This window comes from Engraulis encrasicolus, chromosome 3 (genome assembly GCF_034702125.1).
Source record: "Engraulis encrasicolus isolate BLACKSEA-1 chromosome 3, IST_EnEncr_1.0, whole genome shotgun sequence".
Classification (NCBI taxonomy): domain Eukaryota; kingdom Metazoa; phylum Chordata; class Actinopteri; order Clupeiformes; family Engraulidae; genus Engraulis; species Engraulis encrasicolus.
Genome location: NC_085859.1, coordinates 33,160,191 through 33,179,164, shown reverse-complemented (window position 1 = coordinate 33,179,164; position 18,974 = coordinate 33,160,191). Strand labels below are relative to the sequence as shown.

The 18,974-nt window shown below is 43.5% G+C and overlaps 1 protein-coding gene across 2 annotated transcripts in view; it reads left to right on the top strand.

The window, feature by feature from the left end:
- Positions 1-18,974, top strand: part of zfr (zinc finger RNA binding protein) — a 43,872-nt gene that overhangs the window by 22,943 nt on the left and 1,955 nt on the right. Inside the window, exons 9-19 of one of the 2 annotated variants that reach the window (XM_063195237.1) lie at positions 1,968-2,161; positions 2,356-2,475; positions 3,130-3,275; positions 5,354-5,519; positions 7,593-7,798; positions 8,622-8,772; positions 11,046-11,187; positions 14,384-14,481; positions 15,557-15,652; positions 18,110-18,221; positions 18,742-18,839. In XM_063195237.1, coding sequence (XP_063051307.1) covers positions 1,968-2,161; positions 2,356-2,475; positions 3,130-3,275; positions 5,354-5,519; positions 7,593-7,798; positions 8,622-8,772; positions 11,046-11,187; positions 14,384-14,481; positions 15,557-15,652; positions 18,110-18,221; positions 18,742-18,839 — 1,529 coding nt within the window. Of the gene's footprint in view, positions 1-1,967; positions 2,162-2,355; positions 2,476-3,129; positions 3,276-5,353; positions 5,520-7,592; positions 7,799-8,621; positions 8,773-11,045; positions 11,188-14,383; positions 14,482-15,556; positions 15,654-18,109; positions 18,222-18,741; positions 18,840-18,974 lie in introns of those variants that run through there. The other variant, XM_063195238.1, reaches the window with a different exon arrangement.

The window sequence follows — 18,974 nt, the reverse complement described above, 5'->3', positions numbered from 1 at the left end:
CAGCAGATTGACTGTGTCTCTGCTGTGAGACAGTGGGCCTTCTGCAGCAGTGTTGTAGTCTAGAGCCTGTGTAACACTAGACAATGGCCGTGTGCGAAGTCAGACAGTCTGGCATGCACCGAGAACAGCATGTAAGATCGTCAGGAGCTCGCACATCCAAAGGTTTTTATGGTCAAAGAAGCTATGTTTAGTGGAGCCAACAGCATTTCTTAAGAGAAGTGTTTTCAGCTTTGGAGGGGGAAAAAACGAAAGGGGCTGTCATTTCATAGCCTGATTCTCATCGACGTTCAAATCTCTTCGAGACTTGGTCTGGCCAAGAGCATAACAATTAACATTTCCCAAACGGCATGGTTGACCTGCCTCCCTTGGTATGCTTATGGCTGTTTGCTTACCGACAAAGTGAGAGGGGCCCCCATATTCTCGGGAACTCCAAAAGTACTTGCATTGGTCTTGACCTGACTAGTTGCAACGCTGAAAGTGTTGCGTCACTAGGAGTGCACAGCCTGGCTAGTCATTTTATGCCTTAAGACATTAACGAAATGGATCCAACATTGTACAAACATGACCGTGCAGACATTCGACAGACATTGAATTCGGCCCCTCTATTCCTCCGCTGCACATGTGCATCTGTAGGTCAGTCAAGGGCAGGATTTGTGCAGCCAGCCCGTCACGCCACAGTGACCTTCAGGCATTCCTGCATTCTCTCCCTCCTCACATTCAAACTTTGAAGGCAGCCAGGCACTGACTGTTCCCACCCCTGCTGCCCTCTACCACCTCCAACCCCCTGCCTCACCTCGCCTCTCCTGCTTTGTGTGTGCCAGCACTCTTCACCTTACTTTGCCAGCTCTCCTTCTCCCAGTTACAGACAAACGAACGAACGAACGAACGTACGGATGGAGGGGGAGGGCTGTGCTGTTTTCAGGTCTCTGGGAGTGTTGTCCTAAACTCCCATGGTTCCAGGTCCAGCCCCCTCTGCCACTAGAATAGCATGTTTGTTTTAGTAGCACCACCACCAGACCTTCCCCAGCAGAACTGGGCACACACACACACACACACACACACACACACACACACACACACACACACACACACACACACACACACACACACACACACACACACACACACACACACACACACACACACACAGCCTCAGCCCGAGCCCCTCAGGGCAAGAACGGTAATCTCTGTGCGCCTGGCCGGAGGAATTAAAGTTTAATTGTTGAACAGAGCCAACATTCAATCGCCGAAACAGTAAATCATTTACAACCTAATTGCAGAGGCTTGGTTGAAACAAAAGCTGTTTTATTATTATATATTTTCCCCTTACATAGCACACACACCACAAAGGCTTCCTTTCTGGTGTGGTGCTGAGTATTGGCAGAACCAGATTTTTTATTTTTTTTTATTTTTTTTCCTTCCTTCTCTTCCAGCAATTGCGTTGTTGGTAATTGCACGAGTTGCATTTCCAAAGGCTTCATTCTTTATATCAAAGCTGATTGAAATGAAAGGCTGCGGATGAAAAAAAGGATGCATTTTGTCCCACTTGGTTCGCAGCAGTGGATTTAAGAGCTGTTTTTTTGCCCTCATCCTGTTTTTTATTATTATTCCACCTTTCTCTGTTTTTTTATTCTATAAATTGATTCTCAAGAGCATTTTATGGGGGTTTCAAGTGAAGCTTGTTTACAAGTGTTTGTACATGTCCACTTGAAACAAGCTTTTACATTTTTGTACTTCACATCCCAAATTGCAGCAAGTTATTATAACTCTGCTCTAACTGCACACTACAGGTATGGACATTCCTCAATAGGCTATTTTGAGATCCAATGGGCCATTAATATGACTTGCTTATATCCATGGAGAAAATGTTGAAGTATTTGCACACCCTTCGCACCTTTTTCAGACATCAGAAGCACTTTCTAACACTGCATCATGACTGTAAGCTCATTTCTGTCTTTTTTTTACAGGAGGAAGTAAGTTGCAGACAACGGGTGCGAGGGTGGACGACAACAAAGCCGAGATGGCCAAACCAGCCCCCGCCTCGTTGGGGGCACAGTCGCCGGACATGAAGGTCGACGCGTCTGATTCGCTGTCTGCGCAGGCCGCCCTGGCCGCCCTGCAGAGTGACGTCCAGCCCGTGGGACACGACTATGTGGAAGAGGTGTGACCTTGCGCGCCTTGTTGTTGTTGGCAGCTTTTTATTTATAATTGTTCTTTTTAAGTGTTGTGCATTGCAGGCCTAAATATATATAGCTGCTCCTTCCTGTGCATTGCCATGTGATCATTAGCACGGAGAGCTAATTTTGTCACCTTCTGCCACCCTCCCTCATGCCACGCACATTCATCTTCTCTCAGGTACGCAACGATGAAGGCAGGGTGATCCGCTTTCATTGCAAGCTGTGTGAATGTAGTTTTAACGATCCAAACGCCAAGGAGATGCACTTAAAAGGACGAAGGCATCGGCTGCAGTACAAGGTTCGTGGACCCCCTCGCTCAGTCACGACTCTGAAAAGTTTCTTGTTTAAAGAGGTCAAGCACGAACGTCACACAACAGCTGTTGACAGCTACTTAAATGCATTTAGAGATTTTTTCCTGAAGCACGTTCTGTTGAATTGCTTATACTCCCCTTTACTCCTGCTAATCGAATGCCCTAATTCCAGTCCAAAACAAAAAGGCATCTGTATGATGGACTGGAACAAAACCACACCATTCAATCAGGAGACATCTCTTAAGGGTGAAGTTTAAAGGAAGGAGTTTGGACTTGGATGATTACTGAAAAAGAAGCTCGCAAAGAAGCTCCTATCCTTGAGTTTTCCTTTTACTTCAGACATGTACAAATTTTATCCTTTACCTGACATGTTTCGATGGTGTAACTTCCGTCTTCACAAGTGACTCTGTTATAAGTTATACCATCGAAACATGTCAGGTAAAGAATAAAACTTAAACAGCTACACATAATGAACGTTATAAATGCAGTATAAGCTCCTATTCTTCCAAGTCCTGTGTTTATAACAGAACCCTTTGCAATAATGCATTTTTTTCATTCCTAAATGTTGTTCTATCAAAAGTCCTATTAACCTTTGGCAGTGCTGTGATGATAGCTTTGACCTTTCATGTTTGTCCTTGCAGAAAAAGGTCAACCCGGACCTCCAGGTGGAAGTGAAGCCCAGCATCAGAGCACGCAAGATCCAGGAGGAGAAGATGAGGAAGCAGCTGCAGAAGGAGGAGTACTGGAGGAGGAGAGAGGAGGAGGAGCGCTGGAGGATGGAGATGAGGTGAGTGGATGAGGAGGAGGAGGAGGAGGAGAGAGGGGGAGAAGTACTAGAGGAGTGAGGAGGAGAGGGGAGGATGGAGGTGTGGGGAGTAGAGGAGGAGAGAGGAGAATGGTGATTAAGTGAGCAATGCTGGAGGGAGAGGGGAGGAAGAGGAGTAGAAAGGTGGAGGATGGAGATGAGGTGAGTACTGCTGGATGAGAGGAGGAGGGGGAGTAGAAAGGAGACCTGAAGGAGTGAGGAGAAGGAGATTTTAGGAGGAGAGGGGAGGATGGAGATGAAGGGAGTGCAAGAGGAGGAGAGAGGAGGATGAGTTAGAAGGAGAGGACTGGCTGGAGATACTGGGAGCAGAGGAGAAGGAGCATTTACTGATCCACTAATCAGTGGCCCTTCTGTCTGCCGTCACGTTTCGGTTCGCATCGTAAACCAACTTTACGGTTCCAAAAAGCTCACATTTTCAGCATGACCACGTCAGTTGGTTTGAGATTAGGTGTGAAAATGGGAGCAGTACAGTTCTTTGTCAACCCTAAACACACTTTCAGCGTTAAATAATTCAGGTTAAATTGGTCATTCGGGAGGTGTATGTGCCACTTCGGTGGGAGTGCTTGTGTGTACTGGAGGAGGAGAGAGGAGGAGGAGTGCTGTAGAATGGAGCTGGAGGTGAGGTGACTGACTCTCACTTAGAGCACTACTAACCCACTGACTGATGGCCTGATGGGGGTTTGTTTAAGGTGAAGGTATGGTGGTGGGGAGGGGGTGTGTGGGTATGTTGATGGTCCCATTTGTTCTGTTTGGGAAATAAACAGTAGTGCGTGTACCAGTTTATGGTCTGTGTCGCTTCACACACACAAAAAGTAATGTTTAAGCTAAAGTCATTTCTAGCGCTTTATTCAAAGGATGTATTTTGCACACACCACTTTAGAACATGGAACATTTGACTTGCTGTCCAGTGAGAATAGTTGACATTGTGACAATGGCAGCCTGTCTCTCGCCTCATATTCTGCTGTATGTCTTGGACTCAATTGGCCTTTGCCAACTGTGTGTGCGTGTGTGCGCTTTCGTGTATGTGTGGACATGCTGGTCCCAAAACTTTCCGTTCTGTTTGTAAAATAAAGCGTTTTGTATACCGCATAAACAAGAGTTATGTGGAAAACTAAGATGAGAAGTGGACTCCTGGGACCAGAGCAGAATTGCTTGAATGTCTGGCATTTGAGAAAATGGTGCACAGTTCACAGACAAACCTGTGCTTGTCCAAGTTTTTGGTGGGCAAGGCAGTGTTTTCAGGAATGTAAAATTCTAGTTATTGCTTCATAGATCACCATTTGAGGTTTTTTTTTTGAGCAGGAAACGTTACACTTGTCTGCATTTAACTGGATATATTTGTCTGATGGGGGCGTAGATGTCCTTCAATGGTTTGGAGTTGTACTAATGGTTTGCCTTGCCTTAAAAAAGCTACAACATGTGTCCTGTTCACAAAGACTATTGAAAGTGCTTCTTTCTGTTAAGTCAGTCACGAGGAGTTGTTTGTGTGTTCCCGTGACCTTAACGGCACAATAAGGAGCACATGGGTGGCTTATTTCAGTTTAATTTAAGATGGTGAAATCGAGTTTAGGTTGCAACGTTTTTCAGGCGATTGACTGAGAAGTCCACACACACTTTTTTAAATCCTTCAATTTAATCCATGAATTGTTTCATACCATAGATATTTTCAGATTCTATGAATGATTTGAAATCACACCTGGAGAAATTTAACACGCCAACCGCACTAAGGAAGGCTGAAAGTTTTTTTAAAAAAATCTCTTGTGAGGTAAAGAAGAAAAAGGATGAAGAAGCACTCAAAGAAGAAACCACACTTGGCCTGCATTTCTAAGCCATTCAGTTTGGGAGGTTCACACACTTGGAATCTTTTTTTGTTTTGTTTATTTGTGTTATTCCTTGACAGAATTGCATTTCGGCCATTGAAATCTTCTTCAGATTCTCTTCCATCAAGTGTATTAGCCTTTGTCCTGCACCTTGACCAGGGATGTGCAGTAATGTTCCCTCTGAATGAACTGAGTCTTTTTTTTGTCCACCCCCACCAGGCGCTATGAGGAGGATATGTACTGGAGGCGCATGGAGGAGGAGCAGCACCACTGGGACGACCGTCGCAGGATGCCCGACGGGGGCTATCCACAGGGCCCGCCCGGCCCACCGGGACTCCTGGGCGTCCGGCCCGGCATGCCCATCCCCCAGCCACAGGGCCCAGTGGTGAGTACAACCCTTCTCCTCCTTACTTTAACCCCAGTGGTTCTCAACCTTTTCTGAACAAACGCCCCCTTGGCCTCGTCATAATCCTCCCAACGCCCCCTTGACCTCATCATAAGCCTGACAACGCCCCCCTTAGTTTTAAACAATGAAATGGACTAATGCGCCCCAATGGCCACTAAGCACTGCCCCCTCTCAGCTGTATCCTTCTCAACTGCCCCCTTTAGCTCCCCAACACCCCCTTACTCCTGAATCTGCACCCTGGGAAATGCTTGACCAGAAAGCCTACGCAAGAGCGTTTTCTCTCAAGTCATCCTTTTTTGTTTTAATTCTTAGGCCATCTTTTTTTAACCCATTGATGCCTGATGTTGCGTTGCGCCACATTGGCCCTGGCGCCTGGAGCATTCTTACGCAACATTCAGGCTCATGAGATTTGAGACAACTTTATCAAAAATCTTTGTTTGTTACAGATGAATGAACACATTCTATTGAAATATGAGGGTCTTAGCGTTTAAATGCAACTTGGTGCATATTTTTATGTGCTTCAGAAGCTGAGATATTTAGGTTTTTATAGGCTGAGGGCAGCTTTTCTTTTTTTGAAAGGGCTCAGGCATTCAGCACCCTTTTGTGCAGGTGCCTTAGGCGTCAATGGGTTAAAGTATCTTTACCCCCTTCTGTGTAATAACAATAATAAGAGGAAGTCACAGAAGGGGGTAGTCGCAATACTAATCTCACTGTCAGTTGTACAAGCGTAAGAACATTGAACCTGTGCAAAAACATACAGCGAGTCCCCAAAATGTATCCACACTTCAAATCATTGAAAAGGGGATGATGCAATTTTCAAAGTGTGAGAATTTTAAGATATGCCCTTCATTGTGTTGTCATCACCACCTACTCTGAAACTCTGGTCCATTCTGGTCCAGGTGCCACTCAACCAAATCACACTCAATTCTCTTTGTATTTTTCTGCATTTTCTGGCACATTTTTTTTCCCTGTTACTGAAAAATGAGAAAAGGTCCCACCATGCATAGGTTTCTTTATTATTACACGAACATGTTTCTGCGTTCTGCCTTCCTCAGTGTGCAGTGTGCAGCACTCTTAAAGAAGAAAAAAATGTTAGGTGAAGCCTGCTCCAACCTTTATGAACTTCCCTGTTAATGACACATCAAAGCATTTTTTCAAGGCACATCTTGCATGCCTGCATTATTTGCCCCATGCCACTTACCATAATCACATAATTGACATTGACAAAAACCTTTGGGGACCTACCATGCAATCAATTTAATATGCCCGAGGCTGATCAAGATTGACCTGATTATCACAATCTCAGTTTACTCAATTTAATCTTGCAGCCTTGGGCTAGTGCTGATACCTGATTACTTGTGAGTATTTAAGCGAGATTGCACACAAAGAACATTTACTGCAGTACGAATGATTATTACATTCAATATTCACACTCAGTAATATCCAACATGAGGAATGTTTTTTTTCGCTGTGAAAAATTCAGTTCTCTCTTTTAATCTACAGACTTTAGTCAAAGCCTTTGTGCACGATAAGACATAATGCTACTAAATGTTATAAAAAGTGAGGGATGCTTGCCTTTTGATAGAATACATGAAAGTGAAATAGTTTTCATTATTCTCTCTCTCTCTCTCTCTCTCTCTCTCTCTGTCTCTGTCTCTGTCTCTGTCTCTCTCTCTCTCTCTCTCTCTCTCTCTCTGTCTCTCTCTCTCTCTCTCTCTCTCTCTCTCTCTCTCTGTGTCTGTCTGTCTCTCTCTCTCTCTCTCTCTCACGCGCGCTCTCTCTCTCTCTCTCTCTCTCTCTCTCTCTCTCTCTCTCTCTCTCTCTCTCTCTCTCTCTCTCTCTCTCTCTCTCTCTCTCCATAATGGTGCTGTGTGCTCTTTTAGAAATTAATAATTGCTTTTTGCACATTTATTTGCACCTGGCTGAGATGTAAGCCAATGATTTACCTATGTAACTTTGTTTTTTTGTGATTGTCACTCCATGGCAGTTTTTGTGCTTTTGTATTCCAAGAATTTGTAATAAAGGTGTGTTGAAAATTCAAATTCTCTCCAGCCCCTGCGCCGTCCGGACACCTCTGATGACCGCTACGTGATGACCAAGCACGCCGCCATCTACCCCTCCGAGGACGAGCTGCAGGCCATCCAGAAGATCGTCTCCATCACAGAGCGCGCCCTCAAGCTGGTCTCCGACATCATCACGGACCAAGACAAGGGCAAGGAGACAGAGGATAAGGAGAAGAAAGACATCCCCAAAGACCGGTACCATTATAATTACATTATTTTGTATTTACATTTTAGCAAACACTTTCATCCAGACCGACACCTTTTATGGCAGTATGCTCATTTTACACCTCCCCCAAGTTAATTGATTGAGTTTTACCCTTCGCCTGTTCATCCCACTGTTCTCTAAGTCAGGTCATATGACTCAAACTCCAAGCTAACATGAATCAATGGTCTTGGGTACATGGGATATTTAATTCTGAATAATTTATTCCCCTTTGAAAATATCATGTAAACACATCACTCACAACGGAGATGGAAATTGTGCATGTTTCCACAAATGATAGTTTTGCTTTGAAATTTTCGAGATGAACAATAACATGGCAGATTAAAAAAAAACCACAAGGTTCAATGCGTGAGAATACAAAATGCACAGGCATCGCCAACTGTCTTTGCGGTCTGTAGTGTTAATTTAGCCAAGAGATCACCTCACTGTCTTTAAATTAGTCATTGGCTTGTCAGGGGGGGTTGAGCAATGATGTTTTTGCCCAAGGTTTTACATTGCTGTGTACTGTCCATTTGTCCTGGTGCTGAAATAAGTATGCCAGGATGAACATTTTAAATGTCAGGTAAAAGGGGGAAAAGCAGAGAATACTGTCCAATTTCAACATGCAGTTATGTTGGTCAATCAAGGGTACCATGAGCAAGCAATTCAAGTTCATGTTGAAATTGGCCAGATTTTAAGTGAAGAGATTTGCCAGATTTGTCTGGTCCATATAGACTGTGCCAATGTTTTTTTATGCATATACAGGAGACGATGTGATTTTATGTGTGTAGTGAAGAATCCGATCATGTGTTGCAGAGCTCTGAAGGGCGTGATGAGGGTGGGCGTGCTGGCCAAAGGCCTGCTGCTGCGTGGAGACAAGAACGTCAACCTGGTGCTGCTCTGCTCCGAGAAGCCCACCAAGAGCCTCCTCAGCCGCATCGTAGAGCACCTGCCCAAGCAGCTCACGGTATCACTCACGTTACCTTACATTACATTACATTACATCAGGGATGGGCAACTGGAGGCAAGGGGGCCACAAGCGACCCGCCTCCTCACTCTGTGCGGCCCGTAGATGAAACCTAATTTTAAAAACTAATTATGACCTGTTTTTTTTTTTTTTTAGAACAAAAACACTGAAACAATCACTTGTAATTTTACTGTAGGCCGATGGCAAACACTCCTATTCCTTCCAAACAATATCGGCAGTCAGTGAGCAACCAACTACACCTTAAACTCTCCCGAGTTGCAGTCAGATCTGTGGTCAAATGGCACCCCGATGGTGGCAATGGAAAAACATAGCCCTCCTTATCATCAAAGTTGCCCATGCCTGCATTACATTTAGCAGGTGCTTTTTATTTATTTATTTATTTTTTATTTTTTTTTTTTTATTATTTTCAAAGCCAAGAGGACATGCATAACATGGCACAGAACAAATTGTGGCAGAGTACAGAGAACAGCTGTGTAGAAGTATTACACAAAGTAGCAAACAAAGTGTGGCAATATGCAAAATGTGGGGCACCTACATATGCAGGCATGTCCAAGTTGGTGCATAGGGCTGTACAGGCTTCTAAAGGGTTCCAGAAGAGTACAGTTAGTTCTCCACAGTGTCCTTGAGACCACTGAGGATCTTGTATTGGGGGCTAGACTCCACAATTTGGGAGTCTAAAGTTTCAGCTCTCCCTGCCCTTTTAGTCTGTATGGTTTGGTCCATGGACTCCGTATGTAGGCAATGTTATAAATGAGGCAATGTTTAACAATTACGAGGACGTGCTGAGCTCTTACAGATGTAGTCCCTCCATGGCCATGTCACGCTAAATGCAGGGTTCCCACTGGTGCTTGAATTCCTGGAAAATGCTTGAATTTCAATGAAGTGTTTTCAAGGTTGTAATAATGCTTGAATGTTGGTGAAGTGCTTGAAAATGCTTGAAATTTGTGTCAACTCAGTAAACCAAATAATAGAAATAAATTGTTCAGGTACATCAAAAATCTGAGGGAGTGATATGTCAGATGGTATTTGCCATTCAACATCTTAAAATTCATTACAATCCAGGAAATTGCATTTTAAAAGCACAACATTTTCTGGGGGAGGACGCTCATACCCCCTTCCCGAGGCCTATTAAAGGTGCTGGAAAACTGGAAATTTGGTGCTTGAAAAGTGTTTGAATTTGTTCATGAAAAAGGTGTGGGAACCCTGTAAATGATCAACCTGAAAGAATGCTCCAAAATCAAACAATTGAGATGAAACTGAGGAAGTCTTCTTGGTGTGTAGTGTACACTGTAGCCGTTTGAATGAACCTTGTTGAGTAATATGCCTGTCGCCTGCTGGGCTGATGCAGTGATAATGTCTGCTCACAGTTCATTAGATCCAGATTCCTTTAATCATGTTTTTTTCCCCTCTCTCTCCAGTCATTAATTAAAAGTGTTCCCACCATATTTCTAATCTGAATATTAATGGGGTCTGTCAGCTTGCCGCCTTGTAGCCGGGATGATGTTTAAAAAAAGCTGCCTGCAGGGCGCGGCACAAGATGGAAAGAAAATAGACGACACGAAACCCGTAGGCACACGGTGGATTAATACAGCGAGGAGTGAGAGAGTGAGGGAGGAGGGGGTGGAGGGAGGGGGGGAAACTTGAGATGAGGAAACCTGAGAGACGGGGATAGACTTTTAAGAGATGAAATTGGAGCAGGGGTTAAGCATCCGCAGCATGGCATGAGGTCATCGCTGCATGCACACTGCATGCTGAGGTGTGTACAGAAGTATGGCAACAGCATAACATCATGCAGCTTTTGCAGTCTTCAAATTGGCGTTTCCATTTTTAGTCAGTTGATCCACTTAATTGAAATCAAGACTACTCTGAGGGGGCTTTTCTGTAGTGAAAATGTGACAGTTTTGTCTTTGTCTTTCAGTTTTGTCAATCTTCAGATTGATTTAAATACCTACTTGACCTTCCTTAAACATTTCAAGGAGCTTTTGACACCAATACCAAAACCATTTGTCCTTGTATCCATTTTTTTACCATTTGAAATGAGAACAAGTATTATCCAACAACAGCAAAAAATGCTCAGTTGTAATTGTCAATATGCTGTCGTGTCACCATTCTCCATATAATATATGGATCGAATGTTTTTGAGAATGATGGCATTTTGTTTTCATCCACAATTTACCAATTGTCCCCAATTTTAACTGAATCAGACATTGTTAAAGCTATTGTGGTCCAACCCCTTTGCTCTCCTGTTATAGATGGTGACACCGGAGAAGTACGAAGTGAAGGGCTCCATCCAGGAGCCGGCCATCATCCTGACGTCCGGCGCCGAGCCCAAGATGCAGGTCACCATCACCCTTACGTCGCCCGTCATCCGAGAGGAGGGCCCCCGGGATGGAGGTTGGAAAGGCTGTCGCCCCACTCTACTTCTTCTTCTTCTCCCTCTCCTCCTCCTTTCTTTTCGCCCATCTATGAGATTAAGTTTGCTGTTTTCCCCCCTCTCTTTCTTTATTTTACCCCTCTTTTTGAAAAATTACTATTATGATTTATTTCGTTATAGTTTGTTTGTTTTTGGTCTGCATCTGAGCATGTCTGCTGGCAGAAATCCTTACTGTAGTGATTGCCAGGGAACAAGGAGTCTGTTTGATCTCCAGAGTTCCTGAGCCCTTCAAACCCGCTCCTGGCAATGTGCTCCAGCTTATTCATGGGAGGTTTTCAGAGTCTCTGAAGGACGGATATCTTGTTGGCTTTGTTTGCCTTCAAAAGCCTTGGCATGTGTGAGGAATTAAAAACATATCATTTAATATTCAGCACTAGATTCTTATCGTTCACAACCTACTCTCAAATGTTTCAACCTTTCTGCATTACCGAAACGGTAATCTGTTGAAATGTGTTAATTAATTGCATGACTACATTCAGATGTCATCCGCCCAACGGCAAACTGAAATTCTTGTCTATCCAAGGCACCCTTTTTGAAGGCAGAGGAGTTATATTTAGTCACGCACTGCAAGATGATGACGTTTAGAATTTACTTTATCTGTCATTTATTTTTCCTGCAAAACGTAATTGTCGGAATTATGTCATCCTTAGTCAAACGCCTTTTGTTTATGAATTGAGCTTTACCGGTTATCATGGCACACTGATGCTTGCGGCCTCTTATCATGTTGAGCTTAGCACTGCCGTGGGTTTGAAAAGGCTTCCCTCTCTCCTGCCAGCAGTGGTGCTCAGGACAAGCATCCCTACCCTACCCCACTCCCCCCATCCCCTCGCTCTCTTTGTAACACTTTTCCAGTGCTCTCGAAGCTCTCCTGAACTTAAAACACTTTCACACATACAGACACATGTACATATACACACAACAAGCATGATAAGTGTTTTTTGCATTGTGTCGGTCTAGTTGTAGTCCTGGATAAGATTGGTTTTTGTTTCCTGTGTTCCAGGGGATAGTTTGCACAACCACAACCCCCCCCTGCCCACCCACCTTTTTTTACACTTTCCCTCCTTTTTTATTTGCCTCTCCATTCAATTTTTAGACCTTCAGTCTGTGAAATGTATACCTTCCTATGCCATCTTCAAAATAACAAATCGTGTTAGCCCTCCCCCTGAAGTCAAACACAGACGATGTTTCAAAAGCCAAGAGGGATGTTTTGGGGGTAGTGAATTTGGGGCCGTGTGCAGAGTGCACCATCTGGATGTGATGTGTAGTGTGCAGCGCTGGGAAGAGTTGGTCATGTCCGTCCCCACAGGAAACAAATCATGTTTTTTTATTTTTGTCTGGCGGTGATAAAAGTTCACCATTCTGAGGTACTCGCTCCCCCGTTCCCCCCCCTTCTCTGTCCCTTCCCCTCCTTTACCCTCAACATAGGCTTGAAAGAACTCCCCTAAGTGCATCATCCATAACGTTGTGCTGGTCCAAACATGGAACCAGACTGCTTTCATGAAGAAACACTTCATGTTCTTCTCTCTATTGCCTCATTAAGGCCTTTCTCATACCAATTGATCAGAATGAGAAGGAAAAGGCCCTCACATTTGCTTAAAAACATGTTCAAAGCTGTTAAGCCGTAAACATGATCCCTTAGATATGGGAAGTTAATATCTTAAGGTTTGCTATTGCAATGTGCATTTGTCACCAAAGTATTCTCAAAAGCATAGTTTGGGCCATAATTTTTAAGTTCTAATTTCTCATTTTTTAAGTTGATCTCTTGCTGATCCTTGGGGGAGTGTCGGTTTGATTTTTAGAGAAACATTGTACTTGAATGAGTGGCATCTTTGGTTGGACGTGGGTGAACAACCTTTTTTCGGTATACAGTTGACTGGGTTTTTTTTTTTTTTTTTTCTTCCTCAATTTGTTTTTTGAAAGACCCACTGCTGACCAGGTATGCATGCAGTTATGTCTTAACCCTCTTTGCTGGGAGCTTCCATGTTTTATCGTTTCTTTCCAGCACGCACTGCTGCCTCCATGTATCCAAAAGCTTCACAAGTCCAGCCCAAAGCCCCCCTCCTTTCCCCAAACCCAACCCCCCACTTTTTATGACATACTTTCAGTAACCTGTGTCCCAACTGAGGCTACGTCTACGACTTCCGGAAGGATTTTTGACCAGGGTCTCTTTTGATCTCACAACCCCTACCTACCTACCTACCTCCCTCCCTTACCCTCCTCCCCTCACCTCAAACACTTTGCCACACCTGCCATCATCATGCCATAACTAGTGGGCACCACCAAAACATCTCCTCCATTGCACTTACCTCGACTGGGAGCCACACCGTTTTTAAGTTGTTGAGTTTTTTTGCTTTTTCCTTTTAACCTCCCATGGTCATTTCTTAGAGTTGAAGAACCATCTAGAATACCACTCCTACACCACACACACACACACACACACACACACACACACACACACACACACACACACACACACACACCCTAAACTGAAGATAGTTTTCAATGCCATGGAAGTAATTTTCATTAAGGCGAGTAATTGTGGCCGAACGTTAATCAAGTACTCCGCTATTAACACCAAGATGATGAACACCTAATGATGCACTAGGCTCTGGAAGAGCAGTTAAGTGTAATTACTGTGGCATAGACTGCTTTGATGGAGAATATTGCTATTTTACACCCCTGTACTGCAGGGAGATCCGGTCTGCATTGCATCTTCCCTGCACAAAGCAGCACTGTTGTGGCCATCTTATGTGATCCAAATCGATATGCAATTCTAGACAAGCCTATTTTTATACCGTGAAAAGCTCCCTTTTTATTCCCTATACAAAGCATCCACCTCCCCTGCACCCCCCACCACCACCTTTCCCAAGCGTCAGACTATGCCCACATTCCATTCATATGCCGTAACCAAGACAACAGTTACCTGGGGAACACTTGGTATGTGTGGCAATGTGTTCTTTATTCTTGCCAGTCTCTTTCCCTCTCCCTCCCTCTCTCTCTTTCCCCCCCTTCTCTTTTTCTCCACTCTCTTTCTCTCTCTCTCTCTCTCTCTCCCTCTCTCTCTTGCTCTTTCCTCTCTTCCTCTCTGGCTCTCTCTCTCATACCTGGTCAAACACCCATTCCTCAGCATCATTTGACAATTGGATCCATTTTTAGATGTAACCTCGGGTATGGTGAAAGACCCAGCGGACGTCTTGGACAGGCAAAAATGCCTTGACGCTCTGGCTGCTCTACGCCACGCTAAGTGGTTCCAGGTTCGGAACATCATTTTACTTTCTTGTTGTAGCCTTATGAGATGCATTTTGTGTTTTTCATTTTTATATTTGTTTATTTATTCAATGTAAACAATGATTAAAACAAACATGATATTTAAATGCTAAACAGCCATTTTGAAAAGTTAAAGAGTCATCCAAGGATGTCATGTCTAACTTTTATTAAAAGCAAAGACCAGAGAAGAAAAAAAAGCTCTTTAATATTTTCAAGCTTTTCTTTTTATCTGTAATCTGGTCGTCTTAACCAAATAATATGGCATCCTTGTATCCTATTTTTTAGCACCACAAGTTGGTTTTTATGATCTTCTAGTACAAGAGCAAATTCCATAAGGCTGCAGAATATCTTTGCATAAAAGTGTCATCAATAAGAGCTTTCATGTTGAGCGTTTGTTCTGTGATCTAAGGAAAGATATTGACATATATTTTTTCTTTTGATATATAAGAATAGGGATTGAGAGGAGAGGAGTATCTGATTAGTTTACTGTGCTGTTGTCTTGTCCCCAAAGTCAACACACAGGCAAAGTAAAGCAGATTTCCTTGACTCGTCAGTCCTTATGCTTTTACCTTCAATCTAATTTGTTTTGATTTTTTTTATTTTGTAAGTGAAAGTATTTGTTTGTGAAAGTACTTGCCACGAAAAGGAGGTCAGGGTTTGCAAGATGACGTGGAGTCGCATCTTCCTCGAGCATCTTGCAAACTTTGAACTCTTTGACATACTAACGAAGAGGTAAAATACTGCTGAAAATGGCAGCTGAACAGCCACAAAAAAAATAAAAAAAATATTGAATTGGCTTGTTGACATAAAAAGTTAAATAGTATCATAAAAGCAAAGAGGAAAAAAAAGAAAATGACCCTCATAAGCTTCCATTGGGAACAGTAGTGTTGCACCTCACGGCCAGAACCGACCCCTTGTTGCACACCGCGTTGGCAGACTTCGGAGTGTGTGTGTGTGTATGTGTGTGTGTGTTTTTTGCGAGCGTGCTGTTCGTGCACGTCCGCAACCTGTGTGCTCTGTGTGCTGATGACTAACCCCCATGTGACTCTATCCACACCAAAGGCTAGAGCTAACGGCCTCCAGTCCTGTGTCATTATCATTCGCATCCTGAGGGACCTGTGTCAGCGAGTACCCACGTGGTCCGCCTTCCCCAGCTGGGTAAGTAGCACCTGCGGACCACTCTCTGTGTCTCTCTCTCTCTCTCTCTCTCTCTCTCTCTCTGTCTCTCTGCCTCTCTCTCTCTGCCTCTCTCTCTCTCTCTCTCTCTCTCTCTCTCTCTCTCTCTCTCTCTCTCTCTCTCTCTCTCTCTCTCTCTCTCTCTCTCTCTCTCTCTCTCTCTCTCTAACCCAGTGTGGATGGAAGCTATGCTCATGTTAAGTCTGTGTGGGGGGGTTGTATAACAAAAAGTTTGTCCCAGTTTCTCAAACATCTGACTACACTTCACCTGGAATGTATTTGTTCAGGCAAACCTAGGTTAAAAGGAATCAAAGTAATGCTCATGTTTTATATGTGTGTGTGCTTAATATAAAATTTGCCCCAGTTTTTTCAGACTTCTGACCACACCCGGCATGCAAATATGCAGAAAATGTATTTTCCTGTGAGCAAGCCCACTGAAGGGTTTTCCACTAAAAGCGATATGAATTCGGCCAAAAGTCACGTTCATTCTTGCGAAATAAAATGAGTGTAACTTAAACCCTTACCCTGAGAACTTAAACCCCTAGACTAATTCTACTGAAAAGCAAGTGCAGTATGTATGTATTTATTGACGAGTAATATTTTTGTCTAATTTGGGAGAGCCATCTGCATTTAGAAGCGCTGACTACATCTCAAGGGGCCAAAACAGAGGGAGAGTTGAGCTCTCTAACAGCTGGCCACAAACCCTGTATAGCAGGGATGTCAAATCTGGCCCGTGGGGTCTATGTTGGCCCACATACACCATTAACAGGAGCATGACTTGAACATGAAAGTTGGTGTGTCATAGGAATATAAGTGGACTGAAATGAATGTGACATAATATGGTCAGGTACATTTAAGCTACCATATATGAGTGTTTGTGAAATTTGCCTTTGAGTGCTAAGTCCGTGCTTGCGTAATTTTAGCAAAACAATTCTTTTTAATGATTATAATTTTTATTATCACTGTCAAAAGAATTTGTTCCAGCAAGATCTGGTTTAATTGTGCACACAAGAATATATATATAAATAAATAAAGTATAGTATATATGTAGTATATATATATGTAAATATATAAAGGCAGATCAACAAAGGAAAAAAAAGGAACATAGCAGGGACATCATCATAACCAAAGATCGTCTCTGATCATAACAATAGACTTTAGATGGTTAGAAATTCTAACTTAGAATGTCCTTAATTCTTGAGCAAAGGTCCTTCCATGCATTTACGTAATTTTAGCGAATTTTAAAATATCTACTGTATGTTGTGTTCGGCCCGCAACTTAATACCAGATTTTAATTTTGGCTCTCTTTGAGTTTGACATCCCTGCTGTATGGTATTTAAACCAAAATACTATAGCAAATAATGCTAATACTTACTAATAACAAAATTCTGGTCGACTCCCCTGCAATATGAGGTGTGGGGGTGCCATATGTGTAAACAAGTGTGAGTTACACACCGTCTCAAGGGACGAGATTATTAGGGAGGGAGGAAGGGTTCACGTCACTGCTGGCTGTTCCTGTATCTCATGTAGGGTGCATTTGTAAACTGTCCTTCCAAGCACAGACAATCAGAGCTCTGACTTCGGTGCCATTCCTAAATTTTGAGCTCTCGTTTGTTGAAATGCTTGTTTTTTCCCGGAACCAATCTACCCTTATTTTTTTCTCTTCTAAGAGCATCTGGTTGAGTTCCCGAATGCACCCCTGGTGTGTGCTCCTAAAGCAGGGGTGGGGAACCTATGTCTCGAGGGCCCATTTGCGGCCCTTGAGGCTGTTTTATCCGGTCTGCAATATTGTTTTGATGTTATGCAGCTTCACATGAAATATTTTGTAAGAATTACATTTTCTGTACAATTTGTTATATTCATTGTATTCAAGGGACCTAGAGAAGGTGGAGTCTGTTGTTAAGGTGGCTGCCTTCAATATAGGCCTAAAGTGCAGGGGGGAATCCTGGTTTGTGTCCATAGCAGTGGTTCTTAACCTGGGAATTTCAGGGGGTGTGCGGAATTTTGTTTGTGTTGAGATTGTAACCAAAATTCTGCTTGCAGACATTATAACTAGGCAAAATTAAGAGCAAATGAAAACATATTTTGGTCCCCATGTAAAGTCATTAAGGTATGGATTAATGGTTCAAGCAAGAGTCATTGTAATTAATCACTTAGATAATGTTTTTTGTGTGTTATCTGTGTATACACGTGTAAAAGTTTGGTTTTGGGGTGCGCGGCTTGTCTTCGGCACAGGGAAGGGGGTGCGTTAAGGAAAAAAGGTTAAGAACCACTGGTCCATAGTATGGCCCTCTGAGCACTTTTACGGCCCTTGGGGGAATTTGAAGTGGCCCTTCGAATGGAAAAGGTTCCCCACCCCTGTCTTTAAGGCATGTGTGTGAGTATTAGTATTTTATAGTTGTTGTTAGTTTCTCCTGATTGCCCTGTTCCCCATGAAAGGCTATGGAGCTGCTGGTGGAGAAGGCGATCAGCAGCGCGTCCGGCCCTCTGAGCCCCGGCGATGCCCTACGCAGAGTCTTTGAATGTATTTCCTCCGGCATCCTGCTCCCTGGTAAGACACCCTGCTGACATTAATAGACCTTTTCTAGTGGTCACCTTTTAAACAAGTATAAACAGATATGTAATTGAGAATTCATCCATGAATTGTCATTTACTTAATTCTGAAATTCTCTGTTGGGGTGTGTGTGATGGTTTAGTGGGCAATTGAATATGTAAGGGTGATCACAAATGTGTCTAATGCATCTAACTAGCACCCAGTCCATGTCAATGTCAATGTCTAAGTCAATGATTCATGTGTAGGTTCATATTACCAGCTGTTAGAAACGGGAACGTTTCCTCTCATTGTTGATTAATGATTGTGTGTGTGTGTACCTGTGTGTGTGTGTGTGTGTGTGTGTGTGTGTGTGTGTGTGTGTGTGTGTGTGTGTGTGTGTGTGTGTGTGTGTGTGTGTGTGTGTGTGTGTGTGTGTGTGTACGTGTGTGTACGTGTGTGTACGTGTGTGTACGTGTGTGTACGTGTATGTATATGTGTGTGTGTGTGTGTGTGTGTGTGTGTGGACCTATTTAATTAGGTGGCCCTGGTTTGATCGATCCGTGCGAGAAGAATCCCACAGACACATTGGCATCCATGGATGAGCAGCAGAGGGAGGATATAACCTCCAGTGCCCAGGTATGGTTGACTACAGTTAGGGATGCTATGGTGCCATGCTATTGCACCCATCAAGGAACAGGCTCGAGGTCCATGGGGACACGGGTTCGAATCCAGCCCGTCATTTCTCACACCTACTCCGTCTCTCTGTCCCAA